The 23,099-nt window shown below is 39.4% G+C and overlaps 1 protein-coding gene across 2 annotated transcripts in view; it reads right to left on the bottom strand.

Moving 5' to 3' along the window:
- Positions 1–23,099, bottom strand: part of LOC103816795 (uncharacterized protein F13E9.13, mitochondrial-like) — a 31,782-nt gene that overhangs the window by 4,819 nt on the left and 3,864 nt on the right. Inside the window, exons 3-6 of one of the 2 annotated variants that reach the window (XM_050979099.1) lie at positions 18,425–18,605; positions 13,723–13,873; positions 11,765–11,892; positions 6,246–6,483 (exon numbers count right to left, since the gene is read on the bottom strand). In XM_050979099.1, the coding sequence (XP_050835056.1) occupies positions 6,293–6,483; positions 11,765–11,892; positions 13,723–13,873; positions 18,425–18,605 (651 nt within the window). In that variant the 3' untranslated portion in view covers positions 6,246–6,292. Of the gene's footprint in view, positions 1–4,396; positions 6,484–11,764; positions 11,893–13,722; positions 13,874–18,424; positions 18,606–23,099 lie in introns of those variants that run through there. The other variant, XM_009090822.4, reaches the window with a different exon arrangement.

The following is a 23,099-nucleotide window of genomic DNA, read 5'->3' as shown; positions in this document are numbered from 1 at the left end:
GCCCAAATGCCACCAGCTGCATTTGCTCTCATAAACGCTTCAGCTGATAAATAACACAAGGAGTAGAATAAACCAGCCCAATTCACCCAGATGCCAGTGCTCACAGCCTTGTGGGTGTAATGCAGATATTCCTTAAATTTAATAATTGTTGCTAAACAACATCCCTAGCTCCTTAACTCTGCAGGCCAAGTGACCAGAAGCCTTCATTTAATTGCTAAATCTCAGCTCCACTTCATTTCACCTCCCCACCCACTTGCCACACATTTTTTTTCACCATTTATACTGTCCCTGTCCTCAAAGGTTTCAGAAAAGACAAGCTAATTTCCCACAGAGATGGGAACTGGTGAGCTGAGGACCTCTGCCCTTCAGAATCCTCCTCTGAAGAAGAGGACGACAACACATGACTCTCTCAATAGCTTGGATTTAAGGAAAGAGAAGTTTTGGACACAAAACTGAATAGTAACAGTGTCATCCATACCAGAGTTATGAAAGCTATTTCCTTTTATCCTTATTTGCCATCTGAAAACTGGCAAAGAGTCAGCACTGCTCAGGACAATATCTAAGACATGAGACTTACAAAAGCTTCTTGTTCCACCTCTTGGTTACATCCCTGCACAACAGTACAGAAGCTCTCAAAGACTTTGAACACACCAGATTTTGAGTAAAGCACCATGACGTGGCACTCAGCTCTACTTTTACTCCATTTCTAAGGGCAGCTGCTTTTCTGTTTTTCTTTGCGCATCTGTGGACAACAAAATCTTTTCTCTCTCACAAGAATGTCTTCATTAAGTCAGTTTCTGCCTTCAGCTTATTCTTGTGCATTCTGTAATCTGTGTATATGCACAAGAAAGGCTTGAGAAGCAGACTGAAAAAACAGGAAGCTGGAATAAACAATGAGGCAGGAACTGTGGGAAACTTAAGCATCTTTTCTTGCCCTTATTGTGCTGCCTTCCTTTTCATTTTTGTTTACTGCTGAATTTAGGATTCCTCCTACATTTGCATGAAACATGATTTCAATGTTCTCTGTTTGGTGACCTCTTTCTGAAGCAATGTGACACAGCACATCTAACACAGTGACCAGGCACAAAGTCAAAGAATTCTCAGTTCAACTACTATCCTGAACACTTGGTTTCATATCAGATTTGCCAAATTTAGATGTATAATCTTTTTTTTACAATTACTGTTGTTCACTGAGTAATAAAAAGGTCCTAAATACCCACCAATTCAGCAGCTCTTACTCTCTACACTGAATATTCCATCTCCCTTTGCACAGGTGATAGGACAGAGGGAGAAACTGCATTTTAACATACAAAACACCCAGTAACCCATGCACTAAACAGCATCACTGTCCCATTCACTGATCACTCATTTTTAAAGGAGCGACATCTTTTTAAAAAAGGAATTATAAAACACTAACATTTGCTGCTGACACTGAATTTACTTCATGAAACAAAAATTTGAGTGACAGGAAAGAGAGGAGTTAAACATAGAGAGTAGTAGTTTCAGCCCAAATCAGCAAAATCCCTTTTTAGCACCTTGAAAAATACCTATTTAAGATGATCAATTTTTTTAATCAAGATAATTACCCTCACACATCTTTTCCTATCCTTAAGTGTTTAACAAGAAACATCTTAGGCTCTCCTTAGCTCTACTACTTCTAAAGCTTCCAACTGTAAGCAAAGAACCAGATTATGTTGGGAATTGCAACCCTTTTACCTCATGTGAAAGGCTTTCCTGTTTGCATTGCAGAGAGATTTTTTTCCACCTATAATTTTCTGTGTTTTAAAAAATTAGGGTGAAAAAGCATCTCTCCAGATTACTACTCTCAAGATTTCACTGGAGACCACCTGGCATTCTAGTTTGGCTGCACCAGGGGAGGTTTAGGTTGGGTATTAGGAAAAGCATCTTCAGTGCAGGGGTGGTCAGTTCTACTACACCCACCACGGCATTTCAGCCCACAAAAGCAGTATCTCAGCCCAGTTCTCCAGCCTTTCTGAAAAATACATCCTTTAGGTCACAGAGATAAGCACTGTAAATGCACAACAAAAAGCCACAGTCAGTTCTGTTCCTAAGCTCAAACTTCCTCAGCACAGCAAACACTGCCTGGATGTAGGGCACAGTCAGTGAAGGTTTAATTTAAGTCACCTTGAAAGGTTTGTTTGAAGATGCATGTATCTAAATCTGCTCTTGAACCAAAAGGCTGTGAGTTCCAAGCCTGGATTTCTCTACAGGTAGCACTTCCCATATTGCCATAATTACCTTGGAAACCAGCTTTCACTTGAGAAAAATGTCACCCTAAGCACAAATACAGCAAAGAGAATCTTGGAAACACAATCTAGGTGCAAATTCACAATCTTAACTGAAGAGGCTGCAAACAACCTGAAAGTAGAGCAAACAGCCCCACTCACTTCCCTCAGGAGAGCCGTGCAATGAAGCAACTTGTCCAGGACTTCAAGGTTCTGCCAAAGCCAAATATTTTGGTTTCATTTGCCCTGCCTGCTCTGCCAGGGCCTGCCTGAGAGTTCTCACATTCCTCAGTCTCTCCCTAGTGAGGAGTGTGCTGGGATAGGTGTGAGAAACAACAACTGGACTCCAGCTTGTGATCAGGGAGTCTGTGGAGTCAAAATGCTGGATCAAAGAACAGCCCAGCAGGTGGATCTGCTGCTAAAATGAAACTAAATAAAATCTTGTAAGTTTATACATTTTCAGCACCAAAATAGTAAGAAAGATGGGTTTTTACTTATATCCACCTAAATACTTGTTTTATGGATGGAATGAGAGTTTATGAAGACTGACACATTGATCTAGACCACTATTATTAGCACTGTGTCTCATTTATCTATAATTTCACTAAAGAGACTCCATTTCACTATTTATCTTTCTTGGTCCAAAGGTGATACTGAATCTTCAAATAAAACAATTTTCCTATACAAATGGACACTTATATTCTCTGCTGGTGCACAGGTTAACAGCAGGATCCACCTGTGAAGTCTGGGTGTGCAATTACTATTATATTTTCACAACCTATTGTTATTTTTCTTTCTGCTCAGCACAGAACAGACACAAGTAAGAACAGTTACTATGCAAGAGCAAAACCTGAGAGAGAGAAGAGATCCAACAAGAAAAGGAGGCCACTGTCTGACATTTTAAAAGGGCAAATCGAAAGCAATCAACACCCAACAAAACGCTCAGTGTAAGATGAGGTGATAGCTTAGGATATACTTAGGGTGGTGTAATGAGGCTAACAAGTGCTGTGTGTTTTAATGTAAATTAACACAAGATAATCTCTTCACATGTTTAAGTGATGCACTTCAAGTTAATTAATACATATTTAATAGAAGTCTTCTTGAACAGCTGTTATTTACTTCTGGAGTTTCTACACATTAGCACTGGCTGCTTTGTTCTGCTCTGAAGTTGTTCATGCTCCAAAGTACTTTAACAACTTGGGCTGTATAAAAATTGAACAGTCTTCCCAAAAGTCAGCCTTTCTGATAACTTAATATTTTCACGTTAAATATTCAAACACTTGCTGAACAAAAGGTCAAATTCTACTTACAGCATCTGTGTGAAACAGACAAGCAGATGCTTAATGCTGCTAGACAAATACTTTTGGCACAAAGAATGACATAGAGCTGGAGATCAGTCACATTTTCAGGCTTGAAAATCAGCTCTCCTTTGCTTCTGTTCCCTAAATCCTGCACTTACCTTTCCTATGTAACAATACAAACCCAAATTATGACCTGTTCCTTCCACAAGTGCTGGTGTCCCTCACACATGAAACCCTAGCAGTGGAAGTGCTGTCTACAGTATTCACTGCTTTATTTTGAGTATTACACCAACTCATTGAGGCTTCTGTTTCAAACAACTACTGTGTATAACATCACTGCCTCTGGACCTTGCACACAGCACTGAGGAAGTTCTCACTTACCCCCTCCTCTTATTAAGATGAAAACCCATTTGAGTTTCAGGCACTTATGAGTTTTTAGGATGTAAGTAGAAACCAATTCAAGAAACATACTGGCAAACACAAAATTCTTATACTCACAGTGGTGCATGTGACTTTTGACAACAGGCACCAGTTTCTTTGAAAACAACTATCACCACTGAAGAATCTTTATCAGTAGATCTGTTGTAGTTTTCAGCTGACTAAAGATTTTTACTCTTGTGGCACTAGAGCACCAGTGCTCATTGCTTGCACATCAGCCTTTCAAGCTCACAGGTTTACTGAAAACAACTTCCAAAGCTCATAACAACTGTAATAGTGCATACCTGTTGGGACAACCTTCACTGCATCTTCTGTGCAATGCTGTATGGAAACACACACAAGACAGTCCAAAATGCACAAAGATCAAACACATGTACTGATTTAAACAGATGGATATTACTAGTATCTAAGTGAATTTATTTTAATTTAATGTGGTTTAATTGTTTTTCACAATACAGAGGACATAAAATAACATTTATCACTCAGGCTAAGAATTTTAAGACTAAACCAGATCATTGCTTTACCTAGCAAAGATGCTGTGTCTGTGTGGAATCAAAATTCAAAAAGCATCTTCATGATCCTTGACTGCCTCTACCAAGAACCTGGTGAGCTGCAGATGCAAGGACTCAGGAAGATAACCTCAATTCTCCCTTCCCCAGCCCCTGAGTATGGCTGGTACAAGCTGGGTTAGGTTCCAGCTAGAACCAGTCTCCTGAGCCCTGTAAGGCCACAGGGATGGGGTTGGTTCTGAGGAAAGCACTATGACACAGGTTTAAAGTGCCTGTGTAAATGTGAACTCTGACAAAGCAGTGCCAGCCACAGAAAACAGACACCTGAAAGGATTTCTGAGCTCTGAAGCTGTGTCAGTGCATTTAGGAGCAAAAGGGAGTTAAGCCATGGTTGCCACAGAACCTAAAGAACATATTTTCCAGCAGGGCAACACACCAAAAATTTCATTGCTTTTGATGGGAGTCATGTGGGAAACAGATCAGTCCAGAAAAAAGAATCCTGAGAAGACAGTCTCATACTGTGATGTTCTGGAATCACCATTATGTTAACAAAACTAAGTATCTTGAAAATCATTTTGTCTTTGGAAGGAGGATGTATCTTGTTCATAGAAGCATGGGTGCTCTGCCAGCTGCCACAAACCCCATGCTTGTATGCTTGCTTTGATATCCACAATTCCACTTTCATTGGCATCAGCACAAACCTGATGTGTACACATCAAGAAAAAAGAGATCCCAGAGGACAAACTCAGCTCCCAGTCCCAAGGAATGAAAATAAATGCCCACATTCTGTGCAGCCATGACACACCTGGTATTCCTTGGCTTCTTCTAAGATTCCTTAGAGCTAAAGGATCAAATTCAAGGGATTGTCTTACAACATACACAGTGAGACTGCAATATTTTTCCTCTACATTTTACATGAAAAATAAAAAAATCTGTGTTCACCTGTGGCTTTGGTAGAAAGGTTTCTATTGTAATTATACCTTGTGTATTTCAAGGAACTTTTTTACATCACTATTACTAGTCTAGAGAGGTACAAAGCTGCAGGTGCTTGCTGAAAAATAATAAACCTTTATTAAAATCTCCAGTTTCTGCAAAAGCATTTTGACTATATTCCAAATCTACTTAAAATGTAATTAAATATTTACATATACTCTCTAATAAGTATTGTAAGTAAATCAATACCCCAATTATCTTAAATTTTTGTGTGGTATTACAAAAATGTAGCAATTGTATAAATACACAATTCTAATGAAAAAATAATGATCTTGAACTTTAAAAGAGCCCTTCATTTGGAGAGATGAAAGTGCTGTACATTCTTTCCTTCATTATGTCTTATGGCCCCTGTGTGATGTAGGTGCTATTATCATCATTTTACAGATGTGGAAACTGAAAGGCTAATTAACTTGCCCAATTTACAACACTTTTAGCTGTAAACTTAGGGCATCCTATTGTACTTAAAGGCAAAACAGAACTCAGCTCACCTGTGATGAACATTTCTAAAAATTCCTAAACTCTGGAAATGTTTGACTTATAGGAGAGAATATCTCACACAAGATTTCAGAGCTGGTTTTGCATTGATGGTAGCTTTGAGCACCACAGAAATGTGCTGCCTAGAAGCAAACATCAGAGCACCAGGTTATTGTGCAGTATGTCACCAGGCTTCCCAGCTAGTTATGGAGATGATGTGCATTTTTGTTTGCTATTATTTGCCATTTGGCCACACATTTGTGCTTTAATTCTGTAGGACTTACCACACTGCATTTCTACAAACAAACACAAACAGTGTTTGCTGACAAACTCATCCCCTCAGTTTACTGATGTGTTCCATGAATTTCTTGACTCGGTCAGGATCAACAGCATTTGCCCAGTATCCTTCTTTCTTGAAATATGAACCAATTATTAGAGCATCTGCATCCAGGTAATTGCTGACATTCTCCAGAGTCACTCCAGACCCAATCAGCACAGGAATCTTCACAGCATGCTTAACCTCTGAGGAGAAGAAAACCAAAATCAGGGTTAATTCCTGTCTTTGAAACTCCCCATAAAGACTTTAATTTGCCTAGTTTTTCAGCAGATAAATATATTGAGAAATTTGTGATTGTGGTATTTATTACTTCTACTGCAGAATGAAACAGGCTCTCTAGAAAAAACACCCCTAGCTCTAAAAAGAGAGGAAAAAAAAAAATCTTACTTTACATTCTGTTATCTGGAATGCTTCCTATATTTGCTTGTGTGAAAGAGAGCAAGGATCATCCAGGCACCACTGACAGCTCAGCTAGTTTTGCCAGAAAGCAAAAGCCAGAAAGAAGAGTGGTCTTTTATCAGTATGAGGAATGACAATGGAATAAAAAGCCTCTTATTTTTCCTATACACAGTGTTACCTAATCTTTTACCTGGTTTCAAGAGGAAAAACAGACCAAAACAAGGCTCAAAATAACATCCTAGCTTTGGGAGGAGGAAAAAAAAAAGCCCAGTTCAAGAATTACTTAAGCAGCCTTCTCATCATTTTATGTCAAACTGACCATCCAAAGAGTGACTCATAGGACTAGATGCTTCATCCCTTAGAGGAATGATGTGAGCCATTATTTCTGACCTTTAAAAACATATAAATTGGCTTAATTAGTGATAAGCTGATGGCAAGGTAGTTATAGCTTGAGGTAACTTTGGAAAGCACACATGCAACAAATAAAAGTCTGCTTCAAAACACTGTTTAAATGAAGTTTCATCAGAAGCCTAACTTATTAATTATGCTTCAGGGAAGACTAATTATTTATCACCTTCCTACTTCACTGAAGAAAGGGGATCAATTAAAATGTTCTTGAATCTCTTTTTAGGTCACATGCTCTTCCATTTTTCCATCTAGGAACAATAACTCCCTCTTAAAAAGATTTTAACATGAAAATAAAACCATTCAACAGAGCCCTTCCTGAAAATATACAAACAAATCAAATGGCTCATGCATATATGATTAACACTTAGGTTATTTCTAGGCATATTTGATCGTCTTAGTCATTCTGCTTACAACAACAAAATAATTTCTAGTTACTTATAGCATTATTATGAATATCCTGTTCTAAAACCAGGATATTTCCTTGAAATTTTAGTTTTTATTTCTATAATATCTAGATGCTCTTAGGATTATCCTATCTGCTTTACATCACTACCAGCACACAATTAAGGTGCATCTGACCACAGATTTGTGACAGTACTTGACTGAATCCCCAGAGGAACCAGGCTCCAAGTCAATATTTGTTCTTACAAGTGTGTAAAGCACGTTAGTAGGGAGCTGCTTCATAATTATTTCACATCAGCAGGAAAAACAAAGAGCCAAATAATTAAACAGAGCAAGTTCATATGGGTCTGAAACAACTGGGCAAAGGAAAAAAGCCAGTGGAGCCTGAGACTGATGAGAAACTCCAGAACAACCCAAAGCCTTCCAAAGTGGAAGGCATCAAGTGCTGCTGTGCTCTACACGTGGCACACAGACTGCACACACGTCTCCTGGGCTGCAGATCTATCCAGAATGACAATGTGAAGAATGGCAAAGGGAGTGCTCAGTGTGCACTGAGATGTGTTACCTCATTAAGTATGCTACAGATGCTACTTTTAAGTCCTTTCCAAGCACATGAGGGCCTAAAGTTGATCAGTAGGTGATTTGTCTATTGGCTGTGCTAATACAAATTCTAACCTGTAAAAGAAAATAAAGCAACAGCAGTGAGATGTGCTTCTGTGTGGCAATGTTCAGTCACTGTCAAAATACCTCTAAACATGGAGCTCTGCTTCAAATCCCTCAGTTTTCCTGGCATTCTTTTTTTTTTTTTTTTTTTTTTTGACACAGTGAGAAAAAGGAGAAAATTTTTTCATGTTACAGGTACAAAATGCTGAAGTTTACACAGATTTCTCTGTTCCAGTGGACTGTAACTAGAGGGCACTGTGCTCTTTCTTGTGGCAGCACAGCTGCACACAGGTCTTTAATAAAAGCCAATGAAATCGTGCTTGGTTGCAAAGCACAATGAAAGCATTTGAACTATGGTATGCACAAGTTTCATGAAATAAAGGCCAAGTGCTCCTAGCTTGAAAACAATGGCAAAGAGTGGTGTAAAAATAAGCACCACTGTGCCAATAACTTGCTTGACTACTCTTCTCTAACAGCTTTCTCATTGCAGTGATCACTGTACCATACAAAACACTCTGTTTATGGTAATGCTCCCCCTCTTAACACATTTTAGGTTTTTAATTCAAAGGACTTTTTCTCTGTCATTAAATTTAGGGCTTAAACAGGAGATGTGAGTGATCAGTACTTTTTCTGTCTCTGAGGGTATCACACAGGCAGCAGTCTCTATTTTGGCCATCAAAAGATGAGAGGGGGTGAGCCAGTCTTGAGGCCCCTTTTAGGAACAGTAATTAAGGAGGTGACAGTCACAGCCAGCTGTTGGAATTCATTATGTACCTGTTTTCCACAGGTTACTCAGCTGAGACACTTTGTTTTGCTCAAAGAGATAACTGAGCAGTCATTATGCAAAGCTTTGGTCACTCCAAATACAAACTGGATGCAAAGCAGGTAGTTCAGCAGTTAGAGCCAAAGAAAAAACCTGATGGGTTCACACATCACACATCCAACCAAAGAATATTCCACAAGGCAGCAAACTGGAACTCCTATAACCTCTAAGATGAAAAGATGGTTTATTAATGAATTCAAAATGCTCAGCTATAATTCTTGCTCCTTAACAACAGGAAGCCTGATTTTTCAGACCTGGTACTCCCTCGACCTCTGGTGCCCTGCAGTGCCCAGGCAGCCCTGGAGCAGAGCCTGCCAGCCTCCAGAAGGCAGCAACACAAACTGCAAACAAAACCTGACTGAACACATCTCTGCCCTGAGAGGGAAACACTTCCCACAGCCCATCACAAATCAATCAATTCTACACAAAGACAAAACCACTTCTATATTACTGCACAACAAAGCTGAAAAAGAGACATGACAAAAATCTCATCTGCCTCTCAGCTTTGCTTTCAAGAGCTGCTTTGCAGTGTGATGAAAGGTGCCCAATTGTATCACTGTAATACAGCACTGCCAGGGCTGCATAAATTCCTGAAATGCAAAATCTCACTCACATCAACACCAACTTTGTAGACTGTAGATCTGATCCCTTTTAAGAATTTCCTGACATAGATATGCCGAATTTGTCATTTTTTTATACTGTGGAATTTTTAAGTTCTTAAGTTCTTCTCTTACCTGTTTTAAGACATCTTTCTCATGAGAGACCTGCTAACATCCAAAATGCTGTGATCTAAGTACAATGATCTGCACGCTCCTGCTTTCATAACACAAATCCAAACACAGAATTAATGTGTACTTCATTACAGCTGCCAACTCTGATTCATTTTGTTCTTTGGACCCAGAAAGAGAAAGAGACAGGGACTGACAAGTTTGTTCACATGAAAGAAAAGCAGAAGCTGTGGTTCTGTCTGGCTGGGGTCCTGTGACAAAAAAGCCTCTGGGCCTACAGGTCAGGTTTTGCTCTCTGATGCAGTAAATCAATGGAGGTTGCATGTGCATACATGAAAGCAGAATTTAACCTAGGATTTTGCCCAAAGACATATCAAATATTTTTTAAAAGCTATTTGATCTGCACTAATAACAGTGGAGACATTAAGTACAAACAGGGATGGATCTCTAGATTAACAAAATTTTGCAGTCTCCAAAGCAGGCATAGCTTCCAGTATCACCTGTTCCACAGATCATTTCTGATTTGCTGTACCAAAGACCCAGCTAATTCAAGAGGCTCAGTGTTCACACCAAGCCATCATTTTCTTTTTAGCATTGGTGACTGAGCAATTTGTAATCTGTTTTTTTTAACAAAAAGTTTAATATGTATGAAATAAGAAAACCATTCTGACAAGTTCAACATTCATTTTAAATGCTCTTAAGCATGTGTGATATACATAAAGCCCTGAAAACATGGAATGATTTTATGTTGTTCAAGAGATGCAAAAATACAAAACAAAAGATAGAAATACAGCCTGTTGAGGTCCAGGTTATCTCTGACAGGTAAAGTATGTTTTTCTTGCTGGTAAGTTGGATACAATACAGTGCACTGGAACTTCAAAACATGCCAAGCTAGAGTGCTGGGTAAAGAAAAACCTAAAAAAATACACACTCTATTTTATGTAGTGAGACATTCAAATTCAAGCCATTGATCTAAATTAAAACTAGTGATGAAAACTAAATGTCCCCATGATAGACCTTTAATTCTAGCATGGGAGCAATACTGTTTCATGAACACAGCCCAAACTGATGCTAATATAAAAATATCAAGAATCACAGCAGTTCTGCAAAGGTCAGAACTCATAGGTCAAATGAGTCTCCCTTGACAAAAGTCCACACTATTTAAAAATTATTTTGATGTTAATATCTTCCTGTCTAGCAATGAATTTGTATTCTTTCTGAAAATCTTCCAAGCAGTACTTTCTCTGGTATTAATGTTTGGAATGTTGCCTTAGGAAAATGCCCCTTTTCTTGCAGGAATTCAATTTTCATTGTGAAAGTTAAAAACACTGAACCCTTCAATGAAAAGATTTATGGTTGGCTAGTTAGTTTAATATGGCTAGTTCTGGTATAGCTAGTTTTCTAGGTTTATAAAGTGGCTTTTTCTCATATTAGGGGTTTTTACAAATGAAACAGTATTTTCTTCCAGCCTCAGCATCACCCAGTGTTATAAAAGCTTGGAATAATTGTCATTTTTGCCCTGCCAAACTGTTGTATAGAAACATATCACAGCCCATCTAAGTAACACCTCAAATATGATCATTGTGATCAAATCAAACCCCACAGTGTGGTATCACATCACCTCTGAACAGAGAGAGACATAGCTCTCCCAGGGTTTTCCTAGGAAGCTGTGAGAAAGCTCAGAGAAAGAATTAAAACAATTATTATCTCAATCTCTGCACCAGGCAGGTAATCTCTGTTTGTCAAAGACATTTATAAGAAGGAGCTGACCCTTCTTGACCAATAGGTGAGAGAAGATTCCTAAAGGCCAATCAGGTCTTAGGTCCACCATTGTTTCTATAAGAACTGTGGATTTCACTAATGAAGTGCCTTTTCATGCTTTCTGATGATGGAGTCTCTGTATCACCTTTGTCTGTCCCGATACCCCTTTGGTGATACCACAGTGAGAGTTCCTTGTCCCCAGCATCCCCACTCCCTGCTGCCTGGGCTGGTGCCCTGGCTCACCTGGCAGCTGCCCCCTCCCAGCTGGGTGCCCTGGCTCACCTTGCAGCTGCCGGGGGTCAGCTGGGTGCCCGGTGGCCGTGCCCGTGAGCACCACGCCGTCGGCCAGGAACAGCTGGGCTGCGCTCGCCGTCTGCGCCACGCTGACATCGGCCGTCAGGGCATGGGCACTGCAGGGACACAGCCTGTCACACACCAGGGACCCACGCCCTGTGTCCCCACCCTCCCGCTGGCAGAACCCCCAGGGGCGGCTTTAGCAGCGTCCAGCCTCACACTGGCAGGTGACACTGCCACCAGGGGCCACTGCCACCTGAGCAGGAGTTAAAAACCAACCCTTTCCTTCATTGATCGGTGATTGCCCCGGGTCTCCTGGCTCTAGAGAGGGAGTGCTAAGTGTGAACCACCAAGTGTCAATTGAGACAGCTGCTTACATGTCAAGCACCTGTATTTCAGAAGTGTTGAGCACACAGAGCTCTCTGACTTCAAGTGGGAGTTGTGGATGTGCCCTCATTCATAAATCAGATCCTGTTGCTTAGGGCAGAATCAACAACCTCCACAAGTCCAATAACAGAAAGTATAGTTAATACCTATGATATAACCACAGGAATCATTTTACACAGCAATTACAAGCATCAATTACACCTGCATCCCAGCTGTTCAACAGCAGGTTTTGATGTATGGGTGACACACTTTGTCTGAAATCTATTGCAATAGTAACTATTAATTTATGTGGTCCCAAACTTGGAGAGAATTCCAGCCATTGCTGGTTGAACATCCAACACTGTTGGATTTTCTGTATTTAAACAGAAAACAACAGCTATGGCAAACATGTTGCACTGCTGAGTGCTGATGGCACAAGAACAGTTTCTCCTCATTTAAAGAACAGGAGCATAGCAGCTCTCAGTGGCAGCTGCACTTATCTACATTAAAAAGCTCGACCAAGAAGTCCTTCAGCATTTCCTTTTATGTTTCTGCCTGAAACAAAAACTTCTTTGCCTTTCTTAAATGCCAACTCTTTGAAAAATGGGAAGTATAATCCAAATATCAATTCATCAAATTATCAAGACTAAAAATAAAAATTACATGATGCAATTTCATTTACAAAAAGTCTCATGCAGTGTATTTGCATTTATATATATACATAAAAAATAATCAGAAACAAACTGCACAGAAAGGACCTGAAAAGCTTTATCTGACCACGACACCGCATTGTTTCCTTTCTCTTTTGAAATTTATTACCTGCTTATTACATATTTAAGATCTTCCAAACTTGATTATTCTCATGATTGCTCACATACTACACACAAACATTTTAATTAGGTTATTTAGCATGTATAATACATAGCACTTGAGCAGTTCTTCTGGGGAAAAAAAAACAACAAATCCAAAGAGTGACATCTAAATAGCTGAAAGTACCATGTGACAGGTAAGATAAAGTATGAGCAGAAAAGAAACTGAATTTATCTGTCATAAGTTCCTTCTGTTTGATAATCATAGAACATAACCCATACATAGGCAGCACTGATTTAAGTAGCAGGAATCAGTATTATTGGCAGGAAGGAGAAGAAAGGCTTTTTAAAATGCCAAACTATGATCACTTGGATGCTTTTATATGGCAACTGCCTTCATAAAAAATAACCTTGGATACCTAACTTTCAGAAACAAAACTTCTTTAAAAATAATAGACATTTACACATGCATACAAAGTCTCAATACCAGATGCAAGGCTTTCATAGCTGGCATACTGAAAACCTGAAAGTTAAACAACTACAAACATCACAGATAAAGCAACTTGCAACTTACAGCTGCAAATTTATTTCCAAATGTATCCCCTTACAGCAGTGCAAGTCTGTGCTTAAATAATAAACTTCTCCCTATATGATTAACTTTCCTGGAAGAAAATTGACATTAAAAAAAAAAAAAAAAAACCAACAGAAAAGGGAGAAAAATACGAGATCATTATTGCATTCATATTTACATAAAAATTTGCTTGTATTTACCTATGCTTCTTTTTAATATCAGCAAAAATCTGAATGCTGTCTGCTCCAATGTGTTTTCGGTATCGTAGCAGGTCACCTGCACAGGCATTTATAATCCCTTCATCAGCCACATGAGAAAACACAAACCCTTCAGCCCGGATAAAATCAAGACCTGAAAACATTCAAAAAGCAACATTAAAAGAAAAACACTAAAAGCAAACAAAAATCCACCTTACTGCCCTTCATATTTGATCTCAACACAAATTGTTTCATGTGCCCTAGGACTAACCCACCTCATTTTTCCACATATTTTCCATTCTTTATTTTTGCCTCTATTCTCTCTGACTTCTTTCCATCTCATGGCTTTCAGCTCTCATCTCTCCCACTGATCCCACCAGTTTTCCCCCTTTTCCCCCCCCTCAGTTTGTCCCTGTGTGGCTCAGAGCAGGCAGCTGCACACCCTGCCCTGTCTGCTGCCATGATGTGCCATGCAGAGGAGTAGGTGGGTAAAACACAGCTCTAATACTCTAATGACATGTTTTCTCTCCAAAAAGGGTCACTGACTTGCATCTCTTCCCCCTTTCCAGGCTACAGACACAGAGGAATAGCACTGTCATCTTTCTTTAGGAAATTAGGTAAGAAAACACAGCCTGAAGCATGTTCTATGCAACCCATGTAACTTCATCTGAACTTAGCTTGTGTTTTCTACACAGCACCACATCAACAAATTGCTTCTAGAGCTGTGCCAGAGGCTTAGGAAGAGTCAAACATTTGCCATTCTACTCCAACCATCAATTCTGCCATGCCTTAGCAACACAGGTTCCACCATATTCATTAAGTTTTGTCACTAGGAAGGTTTTGTGGGATGGATACTGAAGAGGAAGATTATGAATTGTAATTACTTCATAAGGGCCAGTCATTGACATTCAGGGCCCCCCTCCACAGCCTTGAAATATCTCTGCTGTAAGACTGAAGCCTTGGACCACAGAGCAGTAAGCCCACAGCAGAGAGGCACAAGATTTAATTCTGACTCCCTTATTGCAATCCCCACTTCTCTCCTGGCTTTCATAGCCTTGAACCTGTCACTTAAATCCTGCCTCTTTTACACTTTTTTGTAAAAGCTCTGCACTCATCTTGGGCAGTTTTGCTGCTCTTCCAGCTTGCTTTGGAGGTGTCTTCCAAGCCCTTCTGAAGCTCTGCTACTGCTCCAACTTTGGAGTCAGATGCACATTTAATTAGAGCTGACATCATTCAAAGGAAAGCAATGCATGTGGAAACAGTCATCAAGAATGCAATCCTACCCACAACTGATTAGGCAACAGAGGCATTACCTTAGCACATTCCAACTATAAACATAGCTGATCTTGAAAATTTATTTACCAAATGACAAGGTGTCTGTTTATTTTAAAATTCCAGTTTCATTCCAAAAGCCCTGAAGTTGCAGAAACAGAAGCTCTGCCTGATAGAGAAGAGCCTGCATTGCTTAGCAACACAGACTCCAGCTCACAAGAAACATCACAGATGGATGCCAAATCAAATGCAAGCTGTCCTGTGCCTTGAGATTAGTGCAAAGCACACAGTATTCCCAGGATCCAAAGACAAGAGTGTGCCACAAGTACCACTGCAGGTGCTTGTAGACACTGGGTGATAAACACAGTGCAAATAGCTAAACTGAGATTTCTACATCTAGGAACAAAAGCTATAGCTTCTAATTACATCACCCAAGCTCACAGTACAATCCAGAGTTATATAAGAAAAATGATTTCTCTAATCATAAAACTAAGCCTAGAGACATGACACTTTCACAGCAATCAAGGTTTAACTCGGGACAGGAGCTATTCATTGAGTAATTTCATTAATTGAAGCCACTGCTTACACCTTCTTTGTTGATGTTTGGTTTGTGTTTCCGTAGTGCAGTAATATAAGACTTTCTGCTAAACATTGGATTGTTAGTTTAACAAGGCTGCACACTCAGTCTGGGTTTTTGGAGGCCATGAAAATACAATTTTTAACCAAGTGTAATAGGTGCAGACACCATATCATTACCCTTCTGTTTTATGAAGCCATAATCAGATTCTGCTAATGAATTCATTTTTATGCTCATAAAATTGTGAGAATGATACTACTGCTTACTTGAACATTTGGCAAGTTGAAAAGTAATAACCACTGAATAGTTAATAGGCAGTCCCATTTCTGACTTCTATGGGAACAACACATTTTGTAGTTTCATTGGAAAACAAGAATAGGGAATATCCAATAAAAACTAATAAACAGGACTCTTAGAGGAGCACTGACTTTGTCTGCTGTTGACACTGGAGGCACAGTGTGTCTGTGCTGCAAAAATACTTCTCAGGACACAGTCTTGCAGCAGCTCCTGCCGTGCTCAGCATGGGCTGCAGGCACAGGAGCAGGGTCTCCAGCAGCTCTCCCAGCAGGACCCACAGCACTCCCTGCCTTTCACAGCACCTCTGGGTGCTCCCTGCTGCAGTTCTCAGCTGAGCTGCCTCCCCTCACCACTGCATTAATATGGTGGCACTTAAAAGGGGCAGCAAAAACCACAGCACACAGCTCTGCCTAATTCTGTATTATCCTAAACAGTGTTGTGGATGACAGTAGCTGAATTCCCATTCTGCTGGTGCAGGAGGGAAAGGAATGGGCTCAGACAGCAAAGCTGTGTTTGCAAAAGACATGGAGAGATCTGGGATATCTCCTGACAATTAAGCCTCATTTATCAGCTATCAGCTGTGCCACCATCATTGATGTGGACTGATCCAGAACTGGAATTTCAGTAATTGATTCTTAAAGGGAAAAGGGCAGTTTCAGGTAGAGAGGGCAGTTGGACTAGATGACTGTTTAAAGTCCCTTCCAACTGAAACATTTTTTTCTAAATTTATGAGGTAAGATAAACTAAAAATTGAGCCCTGATTGAGTGCCCCAGGCTCACCTAGGCACAGGATCCTACAGATCTTGCTCAAGCTAGCTGAGCTCCTAGTCACACTGCAGACCTGTGGATTTCCCCCCACCCTTTACCAAATAAAATCATTACCTTCTCCTAGAGACCAGTTAGGAATTCCCTGCATGGTTCTCTTAAGAACAGTTATTCCTACCAAAGACAGGGATCTCCACAGGGAAAATGAAATGACTGTACAGTAGGCAGAAGATGCTACATATCGTTTTTAGCTAGAACACCTTCAACAAGTTATTTGTGTAGTGAGAGCATACAGGATTTGCTTTGTTAATAGCTACCTATCAAAATTGTATTGACATTAAAGCCACTACTAAGTTGTGTTTAAAGATTTGCTATCTACAAAGTAGTACCCACTTGACTATGGTTTTGCTTAAAGTGATTTTCTTTTTGCTTCCCTGTTCAGTGAACTTGAGACAATCATTTTTAGAGAAGTGCAATGAAATGCATTAAACACAGGCCCTTCCTGGTTGGTGTTCTACAGTTACAGAGGAAATAGTGCAGAACAGTAGTGGAGCTGAGCAAAACCCAAGCCCTCCAGGAATTCTCCCCTTCATTAATAATTGCAAAGAAGAGAAATACATTGTTCCTAGACCATATCCCTTATTTAGTGATGATTTTCACTCCTCAAAGGATTGCTTTTAAAAATAGGGTATATATGTGCTATTTTTTTTAAATACCTATGTACCTCAAGGGGCCCACATGCAGCAACCTTTAAAAACTAAAACTGGTTTCTGTTACCATTTCTATTTGAGATTGTTATATAGATTCCAAGGCAGCAATAAAAATTAGGTTTTCTCAATTTGTCAAACGGCTAGATACTTTGAAAATGGCAACATCTGATTTTAAAGCTCACAAAACAAATGCCAGTTCAAAAAACATCTATTAACAAGAATTTAAAGCTTTTAGAACATATTAGGCATAATTACAACTGCCACTGCAGATGGGTTAGCCTGCATGATTGTACCTGAAGTATGGCTTTCACTTAACACCAGCATCTTCTGCCTGGTTCTGTGAAACTGGTACATGCAAAAATGTTCAGCCTTAGCATAATGCCAGCCAATTTGGGCAAAAACATGCATTAACCTCATTTTGTGAATTTAGAAAGTACAGGCTTTCCATATTAAGCCAGGCTACACCTTTACATCAGGGAGGGTTACATATGAAAAACCAAAATTGCTTCAGCAAACAGTAAGAGCAAGAAGTTTAGCCAAGCCCAGGATTCATGCAATAAGGATAGATTAATTTATATTTAATTCCCCCAAAGGCAATTTAATTTTAAGTACTTTGGCTATCTATACACTCAATTTTTGTCATTATATAAAGTTTGATTCTACTCATTCATTAAAAAAGACAACGAAAACTTAGTTTTCATGGACAGCAGTAGCAGCAACAACATATAAATAGATACTGAAACAGGATGCTTAACCCCCGTGGGTTAAATTTATCCTCACATATAATATAACTGAAATAAATAAGAGTTACACCAAAGGGGGCTTTTAGACACCAGCAGATTTCAACTAATGATTACATTAGGACAAGTTTCACCTAGAAAGCTGTGGTGGCAGCCTTTAGCAGCCTCCAAGTGAAGCAGTGCACAACCACCACTCTAATCAAGCAGGCATCATTCTCAGAACCTAACTGCTGCTGTTTCAGGGCACAGTCAGCTTTGCATGGTATCTATGCCAGCACAAGGTGCAGCTGTGGAGAGTGAACACCACAGAACAGCATCTATACCTGAGGAGCTCTTTGCATTACCTGCAGCCAGAGCAATGGCTATTGCCTGCTGGTTGGCAGCACACAGCACCTGGACACCCAGAGGGACACGGGGACAGCTGTGTCTGATGGCAGCACTGAGCACGGCCATGGCTGCGGTGACCTCCGGGCCCGGGTGCACCATGTACGGCACATCGTGCATGTTCTCCAGGATCAACCCATCCTGGGCAAAGAACAAGAAAAAATATCACTGCACTGGACAAACATGGCTAGCTCACCATTATGCATTGTGCACTGAGACATACAAGTGTAAAGGTGTTCCTTCAGAGGGAGGATTATCTACAGCAAGTTGGGCTGATGCATTTGATGCACACAGCCACTTATGAAAGTGCTTTCATCAACAGCATGGTATTTGCAGTGAAATCATGAAGAGAAATAAATGTGATTTTAATTATACAGTCATCAATTTGGGTTCCTTTGATCCATCCTAAAATGTGAACTATAGGCAAATGAGTTAAATCTTATACCTCATTAAAAATAGTGTAAAGTCAAACTTCAATTATCCAAGGGGAATACAGAATATTGAGTATGTTTGGATAACAGAGGACTCTGAGATAATCAGGGCAATTTTCAATTCAATTAATGTCAGAAAATAAGTGTTACTTTGGGTAAATAAAGGAATTTTTTGTTTGACTGTTATTGTGCCAAATGCCACAATATGAACTAGTGATATTTCCCCCATTCTGTATTCAGAATTTCTACTGGAAAGAAGATATTGCTATTTTTTGCCTATTATACCTCTCCATCCACATGGACATACTCTTACAAACAATGGAGTGATGACAAAACACGCTGCTGATACAATTTGTACATTACTTGATGCCACACACATTTCTAATCATTGTATAGGCTATACCAAAAAGTTTGCAACAGCTGCACATAATGCATAATTTTGTTAAGGATTAATAATAAGAGTAAAAGTAAAGCCTTGAAACCTATTCCATGCCTGGTATTTTGCATTAGCAGTAAGAAGATGAAAAGAAAACCAGATCTTTTTCACCAGCTTAATTCTACAAATGCAAAAAGTTTAATAGACAAACTAATTGTATATATAGCAAATAAATTCTGCTCTCTCTGGAGTTTTACCAGACATCTTAATCCTTTAAAATGAGAACTTTACCTTTCACAGAGATGGTAACTGAACAAGACTAGAAAGAACATTTTTTGGGAAAAAATACAATTAGAGATTAAGTATAGCAGTTTGGTTCTTAATAACCCAGAGAATCAGGAAGGGGAAACAAAAAAAAGTTTCCTTTTAAAAAAATCTTTTATATGTGACACTTCTCTAATCTTTGCTGTAGTGTGGAAGGCCTTCTGGTAGTAAAAGATACAACAGTATATAAAATAGTGTCAGCATTTAATGGCTGAATTACAGGCTATGGCACAGGCATCATAAATGAACACCCCAACACAGAGGGTGGGGAAAAGTGAGAAGGAAATAATCCAGTGGAGCAACATGGTCAGTCCAAGCACAGAACCTGCAAACATTCAATGCACTAGGGCACCGCTGCCTTCTCCAAATTACTCCCAGCTCAGTATTTAAATACGCAAGAGACATGCTACCCAGAAATCAATGGCATGTGAGCTGTTAACAGAAAGGGTGACCTGATATGATAACACTCCACATCAGACCTTTGCACTATGTGATGCCATTCACCAACATATTCAATTACATAATTTCAGCCCAGGAACACCTGAATTAGGCAAAGGAGCAGCAGGTATGGCAACCAATCAAAACATCTGCACTTGACCTTGGCTGTGTGCCAATATGGAACATTCACACTTCTGTACCTGTGATGGGAGGTAGCCATATGACCAAGATCACAACCTGTCCTAAGAAAACCACAAAAAAACCCCACAATGTTTAGTCTTTTTTTTTGGGTTAGGACTGCTCCTGAACTGACCAAATGGTCTTGGTCTCTGAGGCACAGCTACTGAATCCCTTGGGGTACCTACAGAAACAGAAACCCTGTAGCCTCTTTTTCTCACTACATATAAACATATTAAGTCAGTCTCAGCAAGAATGCAAAGTTGGTCAGAAGTTGCATGTGGCAAAAAGACTAATGTAGAACTAAAATACTTTAACAAAGCAAATTCAAAAAAAAAAATGCAACAAGCTATCAAAACAGGTAATTCCTTGAGGCCAAAAGGCCTGGGAGCCCTTGGCTCAGAAATGCTCTACTTGGCAGATTTCAGCAGAATCTGGGTATTAGGGAAACTCCAAGCTTATCATAAAGGCCAGGAATCAGGATCTGCAAAACAGCATCCCCAGGCTTCCAGGCAACCAAGAATCAATCTCAACAGGAAGAAAGGCAACTGGGAATGGGGTTTCAAAATGCTCAGCTCCGAAAGAGCCACACTAGAAGCCAAAAAAAAAGCAAGAGAAGGGGCTGGCAGAATTCCACAGTGAAACTGAGCCTTTCACAACTTGCTACTACTTTGACCGTTCTGGATTTGCATAAAGCAAATTATTCCATTAGCTACATTAATGAATTAATTCATTTAATAAGTTATAAAAACCCCTAGCCATAGTACTACACATAAAAAGTGTCTCATTAAATTCTAACTCAAAGTGCAGGCATATGGGAGGATTGCAACAGTTCTCTCTCCTGCTTTAAATTTACTATATTCACTTTTCAGCAACTGCCTCTTCCTATAGCCTTAAGGTCCACAGTTACAGTGAATATTTTTGGTAGAACTTTAATAATGTGTTATTCTTTTGGTACCATCCGACTGTTCTTTTGCATATTATGCTTTGTTTAATTAAAAAGAGAACAACATATGTTCTGCAATACAGAAAGCTGAATTACAGATGCATTAAGTCAAAGCTTTCTTTCATATTTTATATAAAAATATAACACCACAGATTTGTGTTTACTGACTTGATATGTATAGGAAACAAACTTCAGTACTATCAGACAGCTAATTAAAACGGGGGGAAGAAAACAGTTATGCTAAATTAAAATTCTTGGAACTTAAGCTTATGGTTTAGAAGCCTATGGAAACAGCTTCTGCATTATATCCTCCAAAGCAGGATTTAGGTAGACAGCATGAGATAAAACTCTTGCAAGTGCCTTCTGTGCTCCTTTTCCATTGAATGTTAAGATAATTTAAGTGTTGCTTATATGCAATAGCCTTATTATAAGTAATTTTCAAGCAATGTATTTCCTTTTTACTTTGAAAGAGTTTTGAAGTGCTACACATGAAGTGCCCTTTGTATCACAGTTAGCTACTGAAAAATAGATCCTTTAATTAGCTCTCTAACTACATGAAAAATAATTTCCTTAGCTGTATTCTGCTTACAGAAATAACCTCTTAAAATACTTCAGCCTCACACATATTACAGCAGGAAAGCCTCAAAACAGTAACAAACCACAAATGAGGCAACAATTGCATAAGTTTTAACTCAGCATATGCCTAACATAACTTTTTCCCAGGCAACTTTAACCCCAGTGCTTCCTCCCAGAGAAAGGCTTTACCTGCAAACATGTGCACCTCAGTACCAACCTCTCCAAGCTCAACACTTCTACTCCTTCCTCCAGAAAGGGAGCAGGGCTGGCACCATCCCTGTTATTATAGAGGCTTAGGTGGGGACTAAGACAGTGGCAGCAATTACCCCCACACCCCTCATGCACCCCTTAGAGAGGAAATCAGGTGCCTTTGCAGAGCATTTAATTGCTATTTGTAAGCACAGCTCTTAGCAACTTCTTTAAAAACTCACCTCCAGAGCAGATTGCTGCCTTAACAGAAGTAAGCTGCTATCTCATGTTCTCCTGCACATGCCAGAGGAGGTAGCTGTGGGCAGTCTGTCTGCTATTTTATTTCCTGTAATACAGCTGAGATTTGAAATGTTAAACTCTGTAATCAAAGTGAAAGCTACCTACATGTTTTTATGCAGAAATACTACTTTATTCTGTCTCCACTGTTATTAAATTCTAAGTGTTGTGAATTCCAGTTATCACTGTAGTTATAAGAGCAACAGGCTTACCACTCTTTTACTTTTTAAAAACACCAATATAAAACATATACTAGTAACTGTTTTTAATGTTCTCCAGTAGCTACAATTAGGAACAGTAACTAACAGTCAAGTGGAAACCTGTGCTCTATTTTCTAGCTCCAAAACAAATGTCAGCCAGGCTGAATAGAATGAATAAAAGTTAACCTGCATAGATACATTTTGCCTCTTCCTTAAAGAAAAGCAGGTACAAATTGGAGGGATTATAATGGCTCATAGCCTGCTGCTTATAAAATCTTGTCTAGGGAATTTCATTGTTTAGCAACACACAAGTACAAAGCATATACATTTTGAGCACAGATGGCTTCCTAACTGAGCACTCACTTGTTTTCATTACTATGCTCTAATATCACAAATCTTTCATATTTATTATGTGAAGCTGTGAATGTGCCAGACAAGTCACCTTACTCTGAATATACCAGGATTTACTTCCAAGTGCAACACAGATGGAATGAGCAAGACCATATACTTTATTTTTAAGTGTTAACACCAATCTGAACAATTTGAGACAATATGTAAACATCTAAATAGCAGCAAATGGTTTTGTATCTTTTTAAGGGCTACTGTGGGCAGCATTTGGGAACACTGTCAGTACAAATATCTATGGGAAAAAAAACCATTTCTCTAGCTCTTCTTTCACAA

The sequence above is a fragment of the Serinus canaria genome, chromosome 11, assembly GCF_022539315.1.
Source record: "Serinus canaria isolate serCan28SL12 chromosome 11, serCan2020, whole genome shotgun sequence".
Classification (NCBI taxonomy): Eukaryota; Metazoa; Chordata; class Aves; order Passeriformes; family Fringillidae; genus Serinus; species Serinus canaria.
This window is presented reverse-complemented; position numbering and strand designations above follow the sequence as displayed.